The sequence below is a fragment of the Melanerpes formicivorus genome, unplaced genomic scaffold (genome assembly GCF_026170545.1).
Source record: "Melanerpes formicivorus ecotype bairdi unplaced genomic scaffold, bMelFor1.0.p_v2 SCAF_14, whole genome shotgun sequence".
NCBI classification, from domain to species: Eukaryota; Metazoa; Chordata; class Aves; order Piciformes; family Picidae; genus Melanerpes; species Melanerpes formicivorus.
The window spans coordinates 482,648-499,458 of NW_027142366.1; the positions used below are offsets into that span (position 1 = coordinate 482,648).

Below are 16,811 nucleotides of genomic sequence, written 5' to 3' on the forward strand. Positions count from 1 at the left end.
TGGCACTGCTCTGAAGGATGCAGCAGCCGATTTCCCCCCGTTTCAGGCACGTTGTTCAAGGCCTTGCTCCAGTTGCACCCAGTTTACACCGGGTACCGGGGGGCTGCTTTACAACATCAGATCAAGAGGATGCCCAGGAAAAATCCCAGAATCCCAGCAGGGAGGGCTGGAAGGGACCTCTGGGCATCCCCCAGACCAAGCCCTGCTCCAGCAGGGCACCCACAGCAGCTTGCCCAGGGGCACAGTGCCCCAGAGGAGACTCCACAGCCTCTCTGGGCAGCCTGCTCCAGGCCTCCAGCAGCCTCACACCAAACAAGTTTCTCCTCCTGCTCAGATGGAACCTCCTGGGCTCCACTTGGTGCCCCCTGCCCCCTGTGCTGTCCCTGGGCACCGCTGAGCAGGGTCTGGCCGCAGCCTCTCGCGCCCTGCCCTTCAGACCCCACGCACAGCACCCCCCGGCCCCTCTGCTGCCGTCTCAGCACGCTGCCAGCCCTGCAGGGCACCAACCACACCACTCGCGGCCACAACACCTCCCGCACACAGCCAGCGCCGGGCTGCCTCTCGGCCCCCGCCCAGCCGCAGGGCAGCGCTCGGGGGTGCCGGGAATGAGCCTGGGGTCTGCAGTGCAACCACAGGCGCCGGGGGCCGCCCACTTCCCCACAACCACGGCCTCCAGCTCCGCAGGGCAGACGCTCAGCACCGCTCGGCCTCTCCCGGGCCCTGCTCCGCTGCCATCAGGCAAGGGGCGGCCAAGGGGCGGCCGCATACCACCCGCCGGCCGCCGCCGGCCCGGCCACGACCATAGAGCAGCCGCAGGACGCCCCCGGCTGCGCTTGTTTATGCTGCGAGGCCGGCGAGAGGCTGGCTAGAGCGGCGCGGCGCCGGGCGACGCTCTGCGCATGCCACTCTATGGTCAGGAGCTGGAGGACGCTGAGTGACGTCAGCGCCGCGGCGCTCTACCCGTCGGAAGCGGTAGTTAGCGGCTGACGCCGCTCTAGGCCAGGCTCCTCTATGGTCAGGCGCGGCCGGCGCTGGTGTCTGTGGTAGGCGCTGGGCGGAGAGTCGCAGGCCGGGCGGCGCTCTAGGCTGTCTCTCTATGGCACTGGCTGTTGCTAGGCGGTGCGGGGCCTAGGCCGCGGCGGGTCGGCGCCGCCATGGCCGCCATGGCCTCCGGCGCGGCGGGGTCGGCGGACGGTCCGTGCGTGCTGTGCTGCGGGGAGCTGGAGGTGGTGGCCTTGGGCCGCTGCGATCACCCCATCTGCTACCGCTGCTCGGTGCGGATGCGGGCGCTGTGCGGCGTGCGCTACTGCGCCGTGTGCCGAGAGGAGCTGGGCCAGGTGAGGCCGGCAGCGGCCGCGACCCCCGCAGCGCGCAGGGCTCGGGTGCCGGGCCGCGGGGAGCGGGGAGCGGGGCCTGGGAGCGGGGGCAGGCCTGGGGCCGCGCCGGGGCGCAGATCGGCTGAGCGGGGCCGCGGCGGGGAGCGTCCACAGGCCGCGCGGCTGCCGGCGGCGCCGGGGGAGGAACGGGAGCCCTGTCGGGAGCTAAACAGGATGAAAGGGGAGGGTAAAAGCAGTATTTTGGTGCTTTTCCCAGTCGGCAGGGCTTGCCCTCCGGGGCTGGTGTGACGTGTCGGCGATGACTCGGCCGTCCTGCCCAGTGCCTGACTGTTTGAAGCCGGCGGTGCGGGCAGGACATGCTTTGCCTGCTCATGCCCGGCGTCCCTCCCCGCCGCCGGCTCCGGGGCGCCTGCTCCGCCAGTCCTTTGCTCTGTGCGCCTCCTGCCTGGCCGCCGCCGAGGCTGTGGCTGGGCTGTGCGGGGCACCTGGGGGTGCTGAGTCTGGAGGAGAGGAGGCTGAGGGAGGCCTCCTTGCTCTGCGCTCCTGGAGAGGAGGCTGCAGCCGGGGGGGTTGGTCTCCTCCAGAGTACCGGCTGATAGAACAAAAGGCAGTGGCCTGAACCTGTTCCAGAGAAGGTTTAGGTTGGAGATCAGGAAAAAATTCCTTGCTGGCAGAGTGTTCAGGGACTGGCAGAGGCTGCCCGGGGAGCTGGTGGGGTCCCCATGCCTGGAGGTGTTCAGGGAAGGAGGGGATGTGGCACTTCAGGACATGCTTTAGTGGCCGTGGTGGTCTTAGGTTGCTCTCTGTGATCCTGGAGATCTTTTCCAACCCAAGCAATGAGTCCAGGCATGAAACTCCTCAGTTCTTCTCAAATACATCAGGGGAGGAGGCTCTCCCCTTGATGAAGGAAGGGCCCCAGCTACCCTGCCCCGGCTGCTCTGCACACTGCTCAGATGGGGGGAGGGGGCGAAGGTCTTGCGCTGGCTGCTGGAGCTGCTCAGCCCTTGTGGCAGCTGGAAGGGTCAGTGTGGATCTGAGGTGGAGCTTCCTGGCACGTGGGCAGCCTCTGTGTGCAGAAGGAGACCCTGAGAGAGCAGCTTTGGTCACCTCTGAGGAGCTGCTGCTCTGCTGCTGCCTTTGGAAGAAGCAGGCTGTGAGGTTGCCTCTCCTCCCTCAGCCTGCTGGGCCATGGCTGGGCCATGAGTCAGGAGTGCTCCACAGTGCTGTAGTCTTGGTGCCCTCTGGGGCCTGAACTCTGCCTCATTTGACCATTTTTCTTCTTGGGTAGCTGTTCAAAGTGATCCTTCTGTTGCAGTCACCTGAGAGGTCCTTTGGGATGGCTCTGCTCTCCCCCCCTGCTGCTGGTCTGTCTGGTTAAAGGCCCTGGGTGGCACAAAGCCTCCCAAATCTGCAGCTGAACGAACTGATGTTTGTGTAGGACCTAAAACCAGGTCTCTCAGTTTGCAGAGGCTGTGGAATGAGCAGGTACAGCACTGCCAGGTCTCAGCTGGTGCTCTGCAGAGCAGTGCAGATGAGCTGATGAGTGTTGGAGCAGAGGACAGAAAACTGTGATGCAAATCTGCCTCTGAGTGAGTGGCAGCACAGGGCATGAGGGAGGAGCAAGCAGGATCTGCTTGTTATGGTAGCAGTGCTGTCTGCCCTGGGTGGTGGTGGCAGGGCAGCTGGGGAGGACTGACCTGGAAACTCCCCCTGACGTGGGTCAGGCTGGGAGGGTCTGTCACTGGTTGTGGTACTCTCTGTCTGCTGTTGTCCTTGGGGCTGCTGGTGGAAAAGGAGCAGGGATCCTGCTCAGGCCTCTCCTGCAGGGCTGTGCCCAGCTCTGGAGCACTCAGCACAGGAAGGGCCTGGAGCTGATGGAGCAGAGACAGAGGAGGGCCAGGAAAGTGCTCAGGGGCTGGAGCAGCTCTGCTGCAAGGCCAGGCTGAGGGAGCTGGGGCTGTGCAGCCTGCAGGAGAGAAGGCTCCAGGCAGAGCTCACAGCAGCCTGCCAGGACCTGAAGGGCTGCAGGAAGGCTGCAGAGGGACTGCTCCCAAAGGGCTGCAGGGCCAGGAGCAGAGGCAATGGTTTGAAATGAGAGCAGAGCAGATTGGGATTGGAGGTGAGGAACAAGTTGTGCCCCAGGAGGCTGCTGGAGCACTGCAGCAGGTTGCCCAGGGAGGTGGCTGAGGCTCCCTGCCTGGAGCTGTTGCAGGTGAGGCTGGAGAGGGCTCTGAGCAACCTGCTCCAGGGGAGGATGTCCCTGCTGCCTGCAGGGCTTGGCTGGGTGAGCTCTGGAGGTCTCTTCCATGAAGCTGCTGAGCTCCTGTGCTAGATAAACCAATTCTCTCTCTTCCCTGTTGCAGGGAGGCAGAGCTGCTGCTTCCTCAGAAGCCAGGGGAGTTCTCCCTGTTCTGCCCTCCCCAGTAGCAAGGGCCAGGACAAGAGGGGACAGCCCCAGGTTGCACCAGGGAAGCTTTAGGCAGAATTGGGGAAAAACCATCTTGGCTGAAAGGGTTCTCAAAGCCTGGAGCAGGCTGCCCAGGGTTCAGTCCCCACCCCTGGAGCTGCTGAGGGCCATGGCTCAGTGCCAGCCCTGGCAGGCTCAGAGAGGGGTTGGGCTGAAAGGTTTCTCCCCAGTAAACTCAAGCTCCTGTCAAAGCTTGAGAGCCCTGTCAGTGAAACTTTCTTCTGAGACCCAACCTAAACCTCCTTGGTGCAGCTCAAGGCCATTTCTTCTGCTTGTCCTCTTCTGGCAGTGACAGTCAGACTGGAGAGAGGTTTCCTGGCCAGACTCTGGGTACTGTCACCTCAGGCTCACAGAGTTCTGTGTGACCTCTGACCAGGAGGGAGCTGAGCACAGGGCTCCTGCCAGGCATTTGCAGCAGGAGGGGTGGAACTGGCTGGAGGTCTTTATGCTTAGCCCAGCTGTGGTATCAAAACCTCCTGTAAGAGAGTTGCCCAATCTGGTTCAAAATCCAGAGCCCAGCCCAGGCCAAGCCACTTCCAGTCCAGCTGGGAGCTGATAGGGAGCAGTCACCTTGGCCTGGCTGGCACTTGTGGGGGCAGAACTGGGGGTGGTGATGAGCAGCTGGGGCTGACACAAAGCTCTGCAAACTTCATGCTGTGATGAGTTCCCTCTCCAGCAGCATTTGTGCCAAGGAGTTTATGGAGCAGGCTGGAGGAGAAGGACTTGGGGATGACAAAGTCCCCAGGAGCCAGCCCTGGCCCCTGGCAGCCCAGAGCTAGCCCTGTGCTGAGCTGCAGCCAGAGCAGGGAGAGCAGCAGCACAGGGAGGGGACTCTGCCCCTCTGCTCTGCTCAGCCCCCACCTGCAGCACTGCCTCCAGCTCTGGGGCCCTCAGCACAGGAAGGACCTGGAGCTGATGGAGGGGCTCCAGAGGAGGCCACAAGGGCTGGAGCAGCTCTCCTGAGGGGCCAGGCTGGGAGAGTTGGGGCTGTGCAGCCTGGAGAAGAGGAGGCTCTGGGGACACCTCAGAGCAGCCTTCCAGTACCTGAAGGACTCCAGGAGAGCTGGGGAGGGACTCTGGACAAGGGCTGGGAGTGCCAGGCTGAGGGACAGTGGCTTGGAGCTGGGAGAGAGACTGAGAGTGCAGATGGGGAAGAGATTGTTTATAGTGAGGGTGGTGAGAGCTGGCACAGGCTGCCCAGGGAGGCTGGGGCTGTCCTCTCCCTGCAGGTGTTCAGGACCAGGCTGGATGAGGCCTGGAGTAGGCTGGGCTGGTGGGAGGGGTCCCTGCCCAGGGCAGGGGTTGGGGCTGGAGGAGCTCTGAGCTCCCTTCCAGGCAGGGCCCTGTGCAGGCTCAGTGCTCTGAGTGCTTCTCCTGTTGCCTGCAGGTTGTCTTCGGCCGCAAGCTGACCTCCTTCTCCAGCATAGCACTCAGCCAGCTGCAGCATGAGAAGAAGTATGACATTTATTTCATGGATGGAGATGTTTATGCACTGTACAGGTAAGCCCTGCAGCCCTGTCTCTAGCCTGCCCCTCAAGCAGCAGGCCCTCAGCAGCCTGACGTGGCAGGAAGTGCAGAGGGGCTGTGTTCCAGGGAGCTGAGTGGCTGCCATGTGTTAGTCACCTGAGCAGGTGGCAGTGGTAGGAGGAGAGCCTGGGGCAGGCTGGTTGGTGCCAGCAAAGAGGCCAGCTGCTGAAGGCTGAGGTGTTCAGGGCATTGATGTGCAGCACAGAAGCTTTGCTCTGGGTGTTTCTTGCTTTAGGAGCAGCAGCCCTCCAGTGAGGCTCTGCCATGATTGTGTCTGTTGCTGTGCTGCAGCAGCAGCCACCAAAACCAGCTGTACCAGATGTTGGATGGAAGGGGGAGCAGCCCTGCCTGCCTGCCTGCCTGCAGAGACCTTAGCTCCAAAGAGGGAAGCCAGAAGGCAGTGCAGAGTGAGTCTCTGGCACCAGCACCATGCTCTGAAAGTGTTCTTCATCATGGAATCCCAGGCTGGTCTGGGGGGAAGTGGCACTTCAAGGTTACCTAATCCATCCCCCTGCAGCCAGCAGGGACATCCCCACCCACAGCAGGCTGCTCAGAGTCCTGGGGAGGTGCCAGGGATGGGGCAGCTCCCACCTCTGGGCAGCCTGGGCCAGGCTCTCACCACCATCGGGGCAGAAGTTGCTTCCTTCTCTCCAGTCTGGATCTCCCTCTGTCAGTCCCAGCCCTGCCCCCTTGCTCTGTCACCTCAGGCCCTGCTCAGAAGTCTGTCCCCAGCTTTCTGATTGTCCTCATTAAGCACTGAGAGGCCACCAGAAGGTCTCCTGGAGCCTTCTCTTCTCCAGACTGAACAACCCCAACTCTCCCAGCCTGGCTCACAGCAGAGGGCTTCCAGCCCCCCAGCACTGCTGTGGCCTCCTCTGAACCACTTGGGAAGCTTTAAGAGAATTAAAAGCAGATAAAAGGAAAAGAGTAAAAGAAGAACCAATGCAGAGTGGTGCCCAGGGACAGCACAAGGGGCAGGGGGCACAAACTGGAGCCCAGGAGGTTCCATCTGAGCAGGAGGAGAAACTTCTTTGGTGTGAGGCTGCTGGAGGCCTGGAGCAGGCTGCCCAGAGAGGTTGTGGAGTCTCCTCTGGAGAGCTTCCAACCCCAGCTGGATCCTGGGCAAGCTGCTGTGGCTGCCCTGCTGGAGCAGGGGGGTGGATGGGTGATCCCCAGGGGTCCCTTCCAACCTCCTCCTCTCCATCCTGTCCAGGTCTCTGTGGCAGCACAGCCTGACAGGGGCTCAGCAGCACTTACCATTGCCACAGCTCTTATCTCTCCCTGCTGGCTCCTTCAGTGTCTGGCAGCAGGAAGCAGACTGCGATGGGCTGTGGAAGCTGTAGTGGAGTCTTCAGGGAGCAGGGGTTTGCTGCCTGAGCCTGCTGGCAGTCCACTGTTAAGCTCCTCCCTGCTGCCACCAAAGGAGCTTCTGGGCTGCACTTAAAGCATCTGGCTGGGGAGAGGGAGTGAGGTGATTTCAGGGAGTCTTTCCTGTCCCCCAGGAAGCTGCTGCAGCATGAATGCTCTTTGTGTCCAGACCTGAAGCCATTCAACACCTTTGCAGATCTGGAGCAGCACATGAGGAAGCAGCATGAACTCTTCTGTTGTAAACTCTGTGTGAAGCACCTCAAGGTGAGGGAATTCCACCTGTCTGTCTGTGGGCAGGGGGGCTGCTGCTCTCTGAGACAGTGCCTGGGGAGGTGGGGAGGAGGAGGGGCTGACAGCACTGAGTTACTCTCCAAGGTTCTCTCTACCTGCAGGAGCTGGTTAATGAAGAGGCCTGGAGGTTCTCAGTGCATTATGTTTAAACAAATCAGATTAAAACCCTTCTGATGTCAGCTCCTCTGCCCCAGGGGATACCCAGCCTCCCTCTCTGGTGATGGTTCAGAGTCCCAGGCAGACTCTCTTACCATTGGAACCGCAGAGATTTGATATTGATTAAGATTTATACTCCTGATGGCCTCCACAGCTCCAGGTGCACCTGAAGGAACTGCTTGGTGCCTGCTCAGAGGGCAGAGGGCTCTGTGGAGGGGTGGATTTCTCTCAGACCAGTGCCATGTTTCCAGCTGGATCCTGGACAGGATGGGAGCCCATCCTGCTGGGCTAATGAGAGATAATTATACCTCATTACCTTCCTTATTTGTTCAAGCACATTTCCTGTGTGTTCTTCACTTGACTGGAAAATGAAACTCACTGTTGCCTGCACTCAAGGTCCACTCTGTTTGCTCTCCAGACCTAGCCCTTGCCCAGGGGCTGTTTGGAAATGTGTGTTACAACATGGTGAAGGGAAAGCAGTTCCTGGGGAGATGAGTTACCTCTGCACTGGGGAGGCCACAGCTGCAGTAGAGGCAGGAAACTGTCAGCAAGAGCTGCTCAGCAAGAGCTGCAGGGGGCAAGAGGCTGGGGCCAGGCTCTGCTCAGTGCTGCCAGAGACAGGACCAGGGGGCACAAAGTGGAACCCAGGAGGCTCCATCTGAGCAGGAGGAGAAACTTCTTTGGTGTGAGACTGCTGGAGCCTGGAGCAGGCTGCCCAGAGAGGCAGTGGAGTCTCCTCTGGAGAGCTTCCAAGCCCTGGGCAAGCTGATTTGGCAGGGCTTGGACGGGATGATCCCCAGAGGTCCCTTCCAGCCCCCGTGCTGTGCTTGGTCGAGGACACTCTGTGTTGATCTGGCACCCTCAGCCCCTCTCACCCACACAGCTCCCTGCAGATTTGTAGGAGTCAGCTGTCAGGCTGCATCTTGGGGAAGCAGAGCCTGCAGTGCCACAGGCACACAGCCTCTGGCACAGCCCAGCTCCGCGCCGGGGCGCCGGGGCGCGCGGCGCCGGCACTGCCGCGGTTCACGGCCGGGCGGTCTCGGGGGCCCGTCGCAAGGCACACACCGTGTGGCCCTCTGCCCCGGGCCCCCTTCAGCCAGGGAGTCACAGAGCCTCTGCTGTCAGATCTTCAGCCACGAGCGGAAGTGGTACTCGCGCAAGGAGCTGGCCAGGCACCGCATCCACGGGGACCCGGACGACACCTCGCACCGCGGCCACCCGCTCTGCAAGTTCTGCGACGAGCGCTACCTGGACAACGACGAGCTGCTCAAGCACCTGCGCAGGGACCACTACTTCTGCCACTTCTGCGACTCGGACGGCGCTCAGGAGTACTACAGGTTGGTGCCAGCGCCTCCCCCCTGCCTGCAGAGGCCTGGGGCAGCAGCTGTGGCAGGCGGAGGCAGCCTGGCTGCGCTATTCCTGCTCTGTGAGCCATGGAGAGGCTGGGGAGAGCCTGGCACAGGCTGCCCAGGGGGGCTGGGGCTGCCCGGGGGGCTGGGGCTGCCCCCTCCCTGCAGGTGCTCAGGGCCAGGCTGGATGAGGCCCTGAGCAGCCTGGGCTGGTGGCAGGGGCTTGGAGCTGGATGGGCTTTGAGCTCCCTTCCAACCCAACCCATTCTAGGGTCCTGTGACTCACATTTTCTTGTTCCTGGTTTTGAAGTGTTCTTCATGTTTTGAAGTTCTCTTCATTAATGTTCAACATCCAAAGTTACATTTCCCTGGAATCACAGAACCATTTTGCTTGGAAGAGACCTTTAAGGCCACCAGGTCCAACTGTGCAGCCGAGTCCATCAAGGCCAGCTGCTGGTTGGCAGCAGGATGTCTGCTGTGTTAACTCCCGTGCTCCACAGCTCAAATGCAGAGCAGGGAGGAGGAGATTGCTCTTTACTGAACTGCATTGCTCCCTACGACCTCCTCATTCTCTGCAGCTTCCTGAAAGGAGGTTGGAGGCAGGTGGAGCTTGGTTTCTTTGATGAAGGAACAAGCAATGGGACAAGAGGAAGCAGCCTCAGGTTGCCCCAGGGCAGGTTTAGGTTGGACATGAGGAACAATTTTTTCCCATGAGGGTTGTCCAGGCCTGGCCCAGGCTGCCCAGGGCAGGGGTGGAGTCTCCATCCCTGGAGGGGTTCCAAAGCCCTGGAGATGTGGTGCTGAGAGCCATGGTGTGGTGGTGCCCTGGCAGTGCTGGGGCAAGGGTTGGACTTGATGCTCCTAAAGGGCTTTTCCAGGCTAAATAATTCAGTGATTCTCTGATTCTGCAGGCCTTGGGTGCAGCTGAGCGTGGGGAGCAGGTTAAGTTTAGCAGGTTGAGAGTCACAGAATGGCTTGAGGTGGAAGGAACCTTCAAGATCATCCAGTCCCAGCCCCCTGCCACGGGCAGGGACCCCTCCCACCAGCCCAGGCTGCTCAAGGCCCCCTCCAGCCTGGGCTGGAGCACCTGCAGGGGTGAGGCACCCACAGCCCCCCTGGGCAAGCCGCTCCAGCGCCTCATCATCCTGTGCCAAGGAGCTTCCTCCCGGGTCACAGAGCTGTTTGGGCTGGAGAGGCTCTCCAAGCTCTCAGACTGAGGCCACCATGGCCTCTGAACCCTGTTCCCAAGGGCCCCTGGGACGTTGCCTCCAGCACCCCCGGGCAGGCTGTGCCGGCGCTGCCCGCTCTGGCAGCGCCGCGGCGGCGCCCATGCCCACCCCGAGCCCCTCTGTGTGGCAGTGACTACGAGTACCTGCGGGAGCACTTCCGGGAGCAGCACTTCCTGTGCGAGGAGGGACGCTGCAGCTCCGAGCAGTTCACCCACGCCTTCCGCAGCGAGATCGACTACAAGGCTCACCGCAGCGCCTGCCACAGCCGCAGCCGCGCCGAGGCGCGCCAGCACCGCCACATCGACCTGCAGTTCAGCCTGGCCCCGCGCCGCGCGCGCCACCACGACGGTGAGTGCCCTGTGCCCACCGCTGCCTGGTGCCACCTCGATGGTGAGTGCCCTGTGCCCACCGCTGCCTGGTGCCACCACGATAGTGAGTGCCCTGTGCCCGCCGCCCAGTGCGGCCGTGACGGTGAGTGCCCTGTGCCCGCCGCTGCCCGTGCCCACCACTGCCCTGCGCCGCCGCGACGGTGAGGATTAGCCAAATAACTGAGCCCCCTCCCTCCTGTCCAGGTGTCATAGGTGGAGAGGACTACGAAGAGGTGGAGAGGTACAACCGGCAGGGGAGGGCCAGCAGGCTGGCAGGCCGAGGCAGCCAGCAGAACAGAAGAGGCAGCTGGAGGTACAAGAGGTGAGTCTCAGTCTCCCTCTTCAGCACAAGCCCACTCCCCCTCAGGGTGCTCTGAAGTGAGTGCTGAGTGCTTGCCCTTCGCTTGTGGGCAGTGGTGGAGCTGCTCTCTGAGCACCACGCTCCCCACTGAGCTGACAGAGCTGTGTGGCCAGACCGAGTGCTGTGGGGGAAGAGGAAGGCTAGGTTCTGAAATGAAACTCTGCATCTCCACCTCTCCATCCACACAAGACCTTAACCTTCTTTCCTTTTTAAACACATGCTGCATCTCTCTCTCCTTTTCTTTCCCTTGCTGGTTCAGCACTGGTGGCCAAAAGTCCATCCTGAAGCCCTTCCCCACGTGGGGGTGCATGTGTTGGGAGTTCACAACCAGCCACGCTTCAGAGGATGCCTGTGGCTCCCAGCTGTGACTCCATGTGCTTGGACTCCAACAGGGGAGTCAGGGGTCCCCATGCATCCCTGCTGCCTTCTCTCCCAGTTCACCCCCTGTTTCCTCTGGCCTGGATTGTCAGCAGCACCTGGAACCTGCAGCCCCTGGGGGTTGCTGCCTCACCAGCAGGGAGGTGCTTCGGTGTGGTGGGGTTGGTGTGGCCTCAGCAGGCAGCAGCGCTGGCTCAGGGAGGGAGGGGAGAGCTGGAGTGAGACAAAGCTGCTCCATGCTCTCTGACCAAGGGAAGGTGTCCTGTCCTGCAGGGAGGAGGAAGACAGGGATGTGGCAGCAGCAGTCAGGGCATCAGTGGCAGCCAGACGGCAGGAGGAGAAGCAGCGCGCGGAGGACAAAGAGGACAGCAGCAGCCGAGGCAGGAAGGAGGAGCTGAGGGACCCCGAGGTGCTGGGCTCCAAGCGTGTGCCAAAGTCTTCAAATGATGCTGCAGGTGAGTGCTGCATGAGGCCTGCAGCTGCAGGGGGTGTGGTGGGTCTGGAGGAGTGGAAGCATCCTGGATGGAGCTGTGGAGAGTTGACTCAGCCCTGGGCTGAGGGAGAAATCAGAGAGCTGCAGAGCAGTTTAGGCTGGGAAGGACCTTGAAGATCAAGTGGAAGTGAAGAGCTGGGGACATGGAGGCCTGGGCCTGGAGGAAGGTGCCCCCCAGGGAGGGCCTGGGCAGGTGCCTTCCCAAAGTGCTTGCCAGGCAGTGTGTTGCTCAGCAGTGTCCTGCCTGTGTGCTGCAGCCAGGCTAGGATGACATCAGGGTGACTGAGGGAGATGGGGAAGCATGGGCTTGAAGTGTCCTTTTGGAATGTCACAGCTGACATCAGCTGCTGAAAATAGGGCTTGTTAGCAGTGCTGTCATCCTGACTGGTGGCTCCTGCTCTGGAGTGGAGGATTTTAGCTGTAACCATTTCCTTGCTCTTTTTGTCACTCCTCCAGAGGCAGCTGCCAACGGTGCTCTAAGCCAAGAGGACTTCCCAGCCATCGGTGCAGCAGTGGGAGCTCTACCAGGGTAAGTTGAGGGAGGGCTGCAGTGACCAGAGAGCAGGCTGAGAAACTCCCTGATGTTCTCCATCTCTGGAGAAAGGGATCCTACAGATCATTTGAACCACAAATGCTTCCCCTGCTGCCCTGGCCCCCTTCTGCCTCAGGCTGCTCCTGTGCTGGTCACCTGCATGAGCAGGGGCAGATGTGGCTTCAGGCCATGGCTGGATCCTGGGGGGGCAACTTCAGACTCCCAGAGTGGGGATCAGCCTTGGTGGCTGGTCCTGGAGGAGCCCTGTAGTGTGGGCTCTAAAACTCATCTCCTGAAGCATCCTGATCAGAATGATGTCTGTGGAAGCTGTGGCAGCTCAGATGCAGCCCTGTGTGGAGCTCTGGGGTGTGCTGAGGCAGTTCTGCTCTCACAGCAGGGCTGCTGTGACATCTTAAGGAGCCCCATCCCAGACACAGTCTGCAAGCCCAGGTGCCTCTTCCCCCTGTTAACACTTCATCATCATCATCATCATCACAGAATGGCTGGAGTTGGAAGGGACCCTATAGATCATCGAGCTCCAACCCCCTGCCAGGGGCAGGGATACCTCCCACCAGCCCAGGCTGCTCCAGGCCTCGTCCTGCCTGGCCTGGAACACCTCCAGGGAGCAGGCGGCTGGCTGGGGCAGTTGTGCCACTAAGTGGCAGTGTGAGGGCTGGGGCAAGGAGCTCACTCTGCCTGTGCAGCACTGCTGAGTCTGGTTGTGTTCTTCCTTCCTCCCAGCCCTGCCCAGCCCTCAGCAGTTAAGCTCAAAGAGGAAGATTTCCCCAGCCTGTCACCTGCAGCACCCAGCACCCTCTCCTCTGGGATCTCTTTGACCTACACAGCCACCCCCAGGAGAGCTGCCTTCCAGGAAGAGGATTTTCCAGCCCTGGTGTCCAGGATGAGGCCCAACAACAAAACAGTCCCCAGCATCACATCTGCATGGAGCAGTGGTTCCAGTAAGAGCGTGGTGAAAGCCATGAGCACGCCCTGCAGCACCCAGGCCGCCAGGAAGCCTTCCCTCAGCACCTCCAGGGGAGGCAGGAGGAGCAATAAGCTCTCCCAGTCCGATGAGGAAGAGGGCGGCGCTGGCCTGACCACCCAGGAGATCAGGAACACCCCAACCATGTTTGATGTTTCCTCCTTGCTGGCAGCTTCTACCTCACAAACTTTTACCAAGGTGAGCAAGAAGAAGAAGCTGGTGGAGAAGCAGAGACCATCATCCCCACACCCCCCCCAGGAGACAGCTCCCAGGGCAGCGGCCGAGAAGCTGCCCGAGGCGGAGCAGCCCCCGAGTGCCTCCGCAGCCCTGCACGCCTCTGACAGACCCCCAGCCCTCATGAATGGCCATCTGGAGAAGTCACTGAGCAGCTGCAGCACCCCCAAAGAGCCTCCTGGCCTTAAAAAGCCCACAGTGACTAACAAATGCCCTTTACCTCAGGAAGACTTCCCAGCTCTTGGGAGCTCAGGGTCCGCTCGGATGCCCCCACCACCAGGTGAGCACCGGGGGAGCCTGGCATGAGGGGGAGGTGCATCAGCCCCTTCTGACTGAGCAGCTGCTCTGCCACCTAGGTTAGGCTTTGAGGTTTGAAGTGGCAGACTAGGTGACATGGATGAGCTCACAAGAGTTGGGGTTGTTCAGCATGAGAAAAGAAGGCTCTGGGAAGACCTTAGAGCAGCCTTGCAGTACCTGAAGTGGGCTAAGAAAGCTGGGGAGGGACTTCTGCAGTGATAGGACAAGAGGAAATAGATTGAAGCTGGAGAAAGGCAGATTTAGTTCCTTGCAGTGAAGGTGGCACAGGTTGCTCAGGAAGGCTGTGGCTGTCCCCTCCCTGGAGGTGTTGAAGGCCAGGCTGGATGAGGCCTTGAGCAGCCTGTGCTGGTGGGAGGGGTCCCTGCCCATGGCAGGGGGTTGGAGCTGGAGGAGCTTTTTAAGGTCCCTTTCAACCCAACCCATTCCATGATTCTATGAAATATCCTGGTGCAGGGCAGTGTGGGGAGGATGGAGCCAGGCTCTGCTCAGGGATGTCCAAGGACAGCACAAGGGGCACTGGGGGCAAGCTGGAGCAGAGGAGCTGCCATGGGAGCAGAAGGGGAAACTTTGTCACTGTGAGGGTGCTGAGCCCTGGAGCAGGCTGCCCAGAGAGGCTGTGGAGCCTCCTCTGCAGACATTCCAGGCCCAACTGGATGTGTTCTGGGTGCCCTGCCCTGGGTGCCCTGCTCTGGCAGGGGGCTGGGCTGGATGATCTCCAGAGGTCCCTTCCAGCCCCTCCCATTCTGTGACCCTGTGTAATTTTGGGTGGTGGTCTGTGAGGGCCATGGGTGCCTGCCCTAACTTCCTGCCCCTTCCCTGCTTCCCTTGCAGGCTTTAACACTGTGGTGCTATTGAAGAGTCCTCCTCCACCTCCAGGGCTGTCGGTGCCTGTCAGCAAGCCCCCCCCAGGCTTTGCTGTCATCCCATCCCCCAGTGTCTCTGAACCTCTCACTGCAGCTTTGAAGGAGTAAGTACAAATCCCTGGGGTTGGAGATGCTTCACACATGAGCCTTGGTTGTGTCAGATGAGGTCCAGCCAAGACAGGAAATGCTCCAAGAGGCTGATTTTCAACAGGTGCTGCCACAGAATGGCTTCTCTGGGGCTGGGGTCAGGAGAGCTGAACAGAGCACCAGAGCTGTGTGGCAGCAGCTGAGGCAGCTCAGACCTTCAGCTTCCCTGCATCACATTCTGTTTGAGAGCCATTTGCAGCTTCAACCTGTTTCTCTTACCCTTTGCACTGACTCCAGTTCAGGAGCAGGGTGCTGCAGCATTGTCTTCCCTGGTGACCTCTGAACACCTTCATTTCTTGATCTTTCCAGGAGCTGGTTTTTGGCCAGGGCCCTTCTGGGCTGGAGAGAGGAGTTGTGGGGAGAGGGGAGGGTAAGCTGCTGGGTTTGCTCAGGGCATGGTCTCTGCTCACAGCCTTGCAAAGAGGGTGGTCAGCACTGTTCAAGTGGCATTGTAAGTGCTCTGTCCAGCTAGGGCTGGAGCCTGCAATCCCACAGGACACATCCTGTACTCCTCTTGCTGCTTATAGTTGGGAGGAGGAGTGGAGAACAGGCACATCCTGCACCCTGCAGTGTCTGTGTAGCATGAAGTACCATCACTCACTCTTGGTCTCCCCAAAGCAGGCCCAAATCCTGCCATGGCTCCTACCTGATACCTGAAAACTTCCAGCAGAGGAACATCCAACTCATACAATCCATCAAAGAGTTCCTCCAGAGTGATGAGTCCAAGTTCAACAAGTTCAAAACTCATTCTGGGCAGTTCAGGCAGGTGAGTGGCCAAGAGGCCTTGGGCAGAGCTGGGTGCTTGAGGTCCCTTCCAACCCAACCCAATCCATGGCTCTGTGCATTTGGGGCTCTCAAAGCCTTCCTCTGGGAGAATCATGGAGAGGACCTCCAGAGGTCACCCAGTCCCAGCCCCCTGCCAGGCCAGCATCACCTGGAGCAGGGCACACCAGGATGATCACAGTTAGCAAAGGAAGTGTTGGCTCAGAGTGCTGCCAGCTGGAGCAGGGGGCAGGTTCTCACCACTCATGAAAGCCTGCAGGGGGTTGGAAGAGACCTTGAAGCTCATCCAGTCCCAGCCCCATCCAGCCTGGTGCTGAACACCTGCAGGGAGGGGGCAGCCACAGCCTCCCTGGGCAGCCTGTGCCAGAGTCTCCCCAGCCTCCCTGCAAAGAGTTTCTTGCTGAGGGCAGCCTGACTCTGCCCTCCCCCAGGCTTCTCTGGGCCCCTCTCCTGCCTCTGCTCACCTGGGCTCTCTCCCACGCCAGGGCCTGATCTCTGCAGCTCAGTACTACAGGAGCTGCAGAGAGCTGCTGGGGGAGAACTTCAGGAAGATCTTCAGGGAGCTGCTGGTGCTGCTGCCTGACACAGCTAAACAACAGGAACTGCTTGCTGCTCACAACGACCTCAGGGGCAGGGAGAAGCAGAGCTCCGGCAAGCCCCCCAAGAGCAGAAAGAACGCTTGGGCGACGGCCTCCAGCCCCGAGCTCGACTGCTGCATCTGCCCCACCTGCCAGCAGGTGCTGACTCAGCAGGACCTTGGCACCCACAAGGCTTTGCACCTGGAGGATGAGGAGTTCCCCTCCTTGCAGGCCATCAGCAGAATCATCAGTTAGCTGTGCCCAGGAGCCAGGCACCGCGGCGAGGAACCTGCACTTTCTGGGCTGGAGGTGTGGTGGTGCTCTGCTGCCAGCCAGAGTGCTGGGCCAGGAGCTGGATGTGGAGCTGGGGAGGGGGCCTGGGAGAGAGCCCCCTCAGTGCTGTTCACTAATAAAGCAAAAGGGGTGGTGGGGCTGTGAGTTCATGGTGACATCCAAAAAGGTTGAGCTTCCAAAAGGCCTTGGGTAGAGTTTAGGCTGAAGGGGTGGGAGGGAGAGGCAGGGGGCACAGGCTGGGGCCACCTTGCTCCTGGAACACACAGCTGAGGAGATGCTTTCTGCTCTGGGGGCTGACAGGGGAATAAAGATCTGCCTTGGGGATCTCTGTTTTGTTTCTGGGGCGTTGGGTTGGGTTGGCCTGGGGCAGGGGCAGGGTTGGCTCAGGCTGGGCTTTAGTTGGGCTGGTCCTGGGTTGGGGATTTTGGCTGGGCAGGGTCTGGGGTTGGGGTTTTTGGTTGGGTCAGAGTTTTGGGTTGGGGTTTGGGTTGGGCTGGGTTTCAGCTGGGCTGGGTTGGGGTTTGGGGTTGGAGTTCTGCTGTGTCTCTTTGGGTTGGGGTCTTTGTCAGGGCAGCTGGGGGAAGCTTCAGAACCACTGCACTAACCAGCAGCAAAGTTGGTTCCCTTCTAATGTCCTGAGTTAACTTTTGCTGTGCTGAAGGTGGCAGCAGTCAGGGGAGGGCACAGAGGTGCAGGAGATGCTCCTCACTGCTCTCAACACTTCCAGAGCTGCCAACACAGGGAGGGAGCTGCTGA

At 60.6% G+C, this 16,811-nt stretch overlaps 1 protein-coding gene across 2 annotated transcripts; it reads left to right on the forward strand.

Moving 5' to 3' along the window:
* The first annotated feature begins 1,015 nt into the window (after positions 1–1,015).
* Positions 1,016–16,379, forward strand: LOC137445068 (E3 ubiquitin-protein ligase ZNF598-like). 2 transcript variants are annotated; one of them, XM_068146482.1, is made up of 12 exons: positions 1,016–1,337; positions 5,192–5,304; positions 6,834–6,963; positions 8,272–8,483; positions 9,855–10,072; positions 10,297–10,414; positions 11,105–11,286; positions 11,781–11,853; positions 12,598–13,352; positions 14,222–14,357; positions 15,019–15,166; positions 15,669–16,379. In XM_068146482.1, exons 1-12 carry the CDS (start codon positions 1,155–1,157, stop codon positions 16,014–16,016), a joined length of 2,616 nt encoding a protein of 871 aa, XP_068002583.1. In that variant the 5' UTR covers positions 1,016–1,154; the 3' UTR covers positions 16,017–16,379. The 2 variants fall into 2 exon arrangements, with proteins under 2 accessions (XP_068002583.1, XP_068002584.1); XM_068146483.1 differs by having other exon boundaries at positions 1,017–1,337; positions 15,022–15,166.
* Positions 16,380–16,811: the final 432 nt, after the last annotated feature.

Excerpts from the sequence above, each read along its gene's own strand:
- LOC137445068 (XM_068146482.1), top strand. The coding sequence starts at position 1,155 with ATGGCCGCCATGGCCTCCGGCGCGGCGGGGTCGGCGGACGGTCCGTGC. Across the intron at positions 6,964-8,271 it reads TCTGTGTGAAGCACCTCAAG|ATCTTCAGCCACGAGCGGAA; the intron begins GTGAGGGAATTC and ends CTCTGCTGTCAG. Across the intron at positions 8,484-9,854 it reads GGCGCTCAGGAGTACTACAG|TGACTACGAGTACCTGCGGG; the intron begins GTTGGTGCCAGC and ends TCTGTGTGGCAG.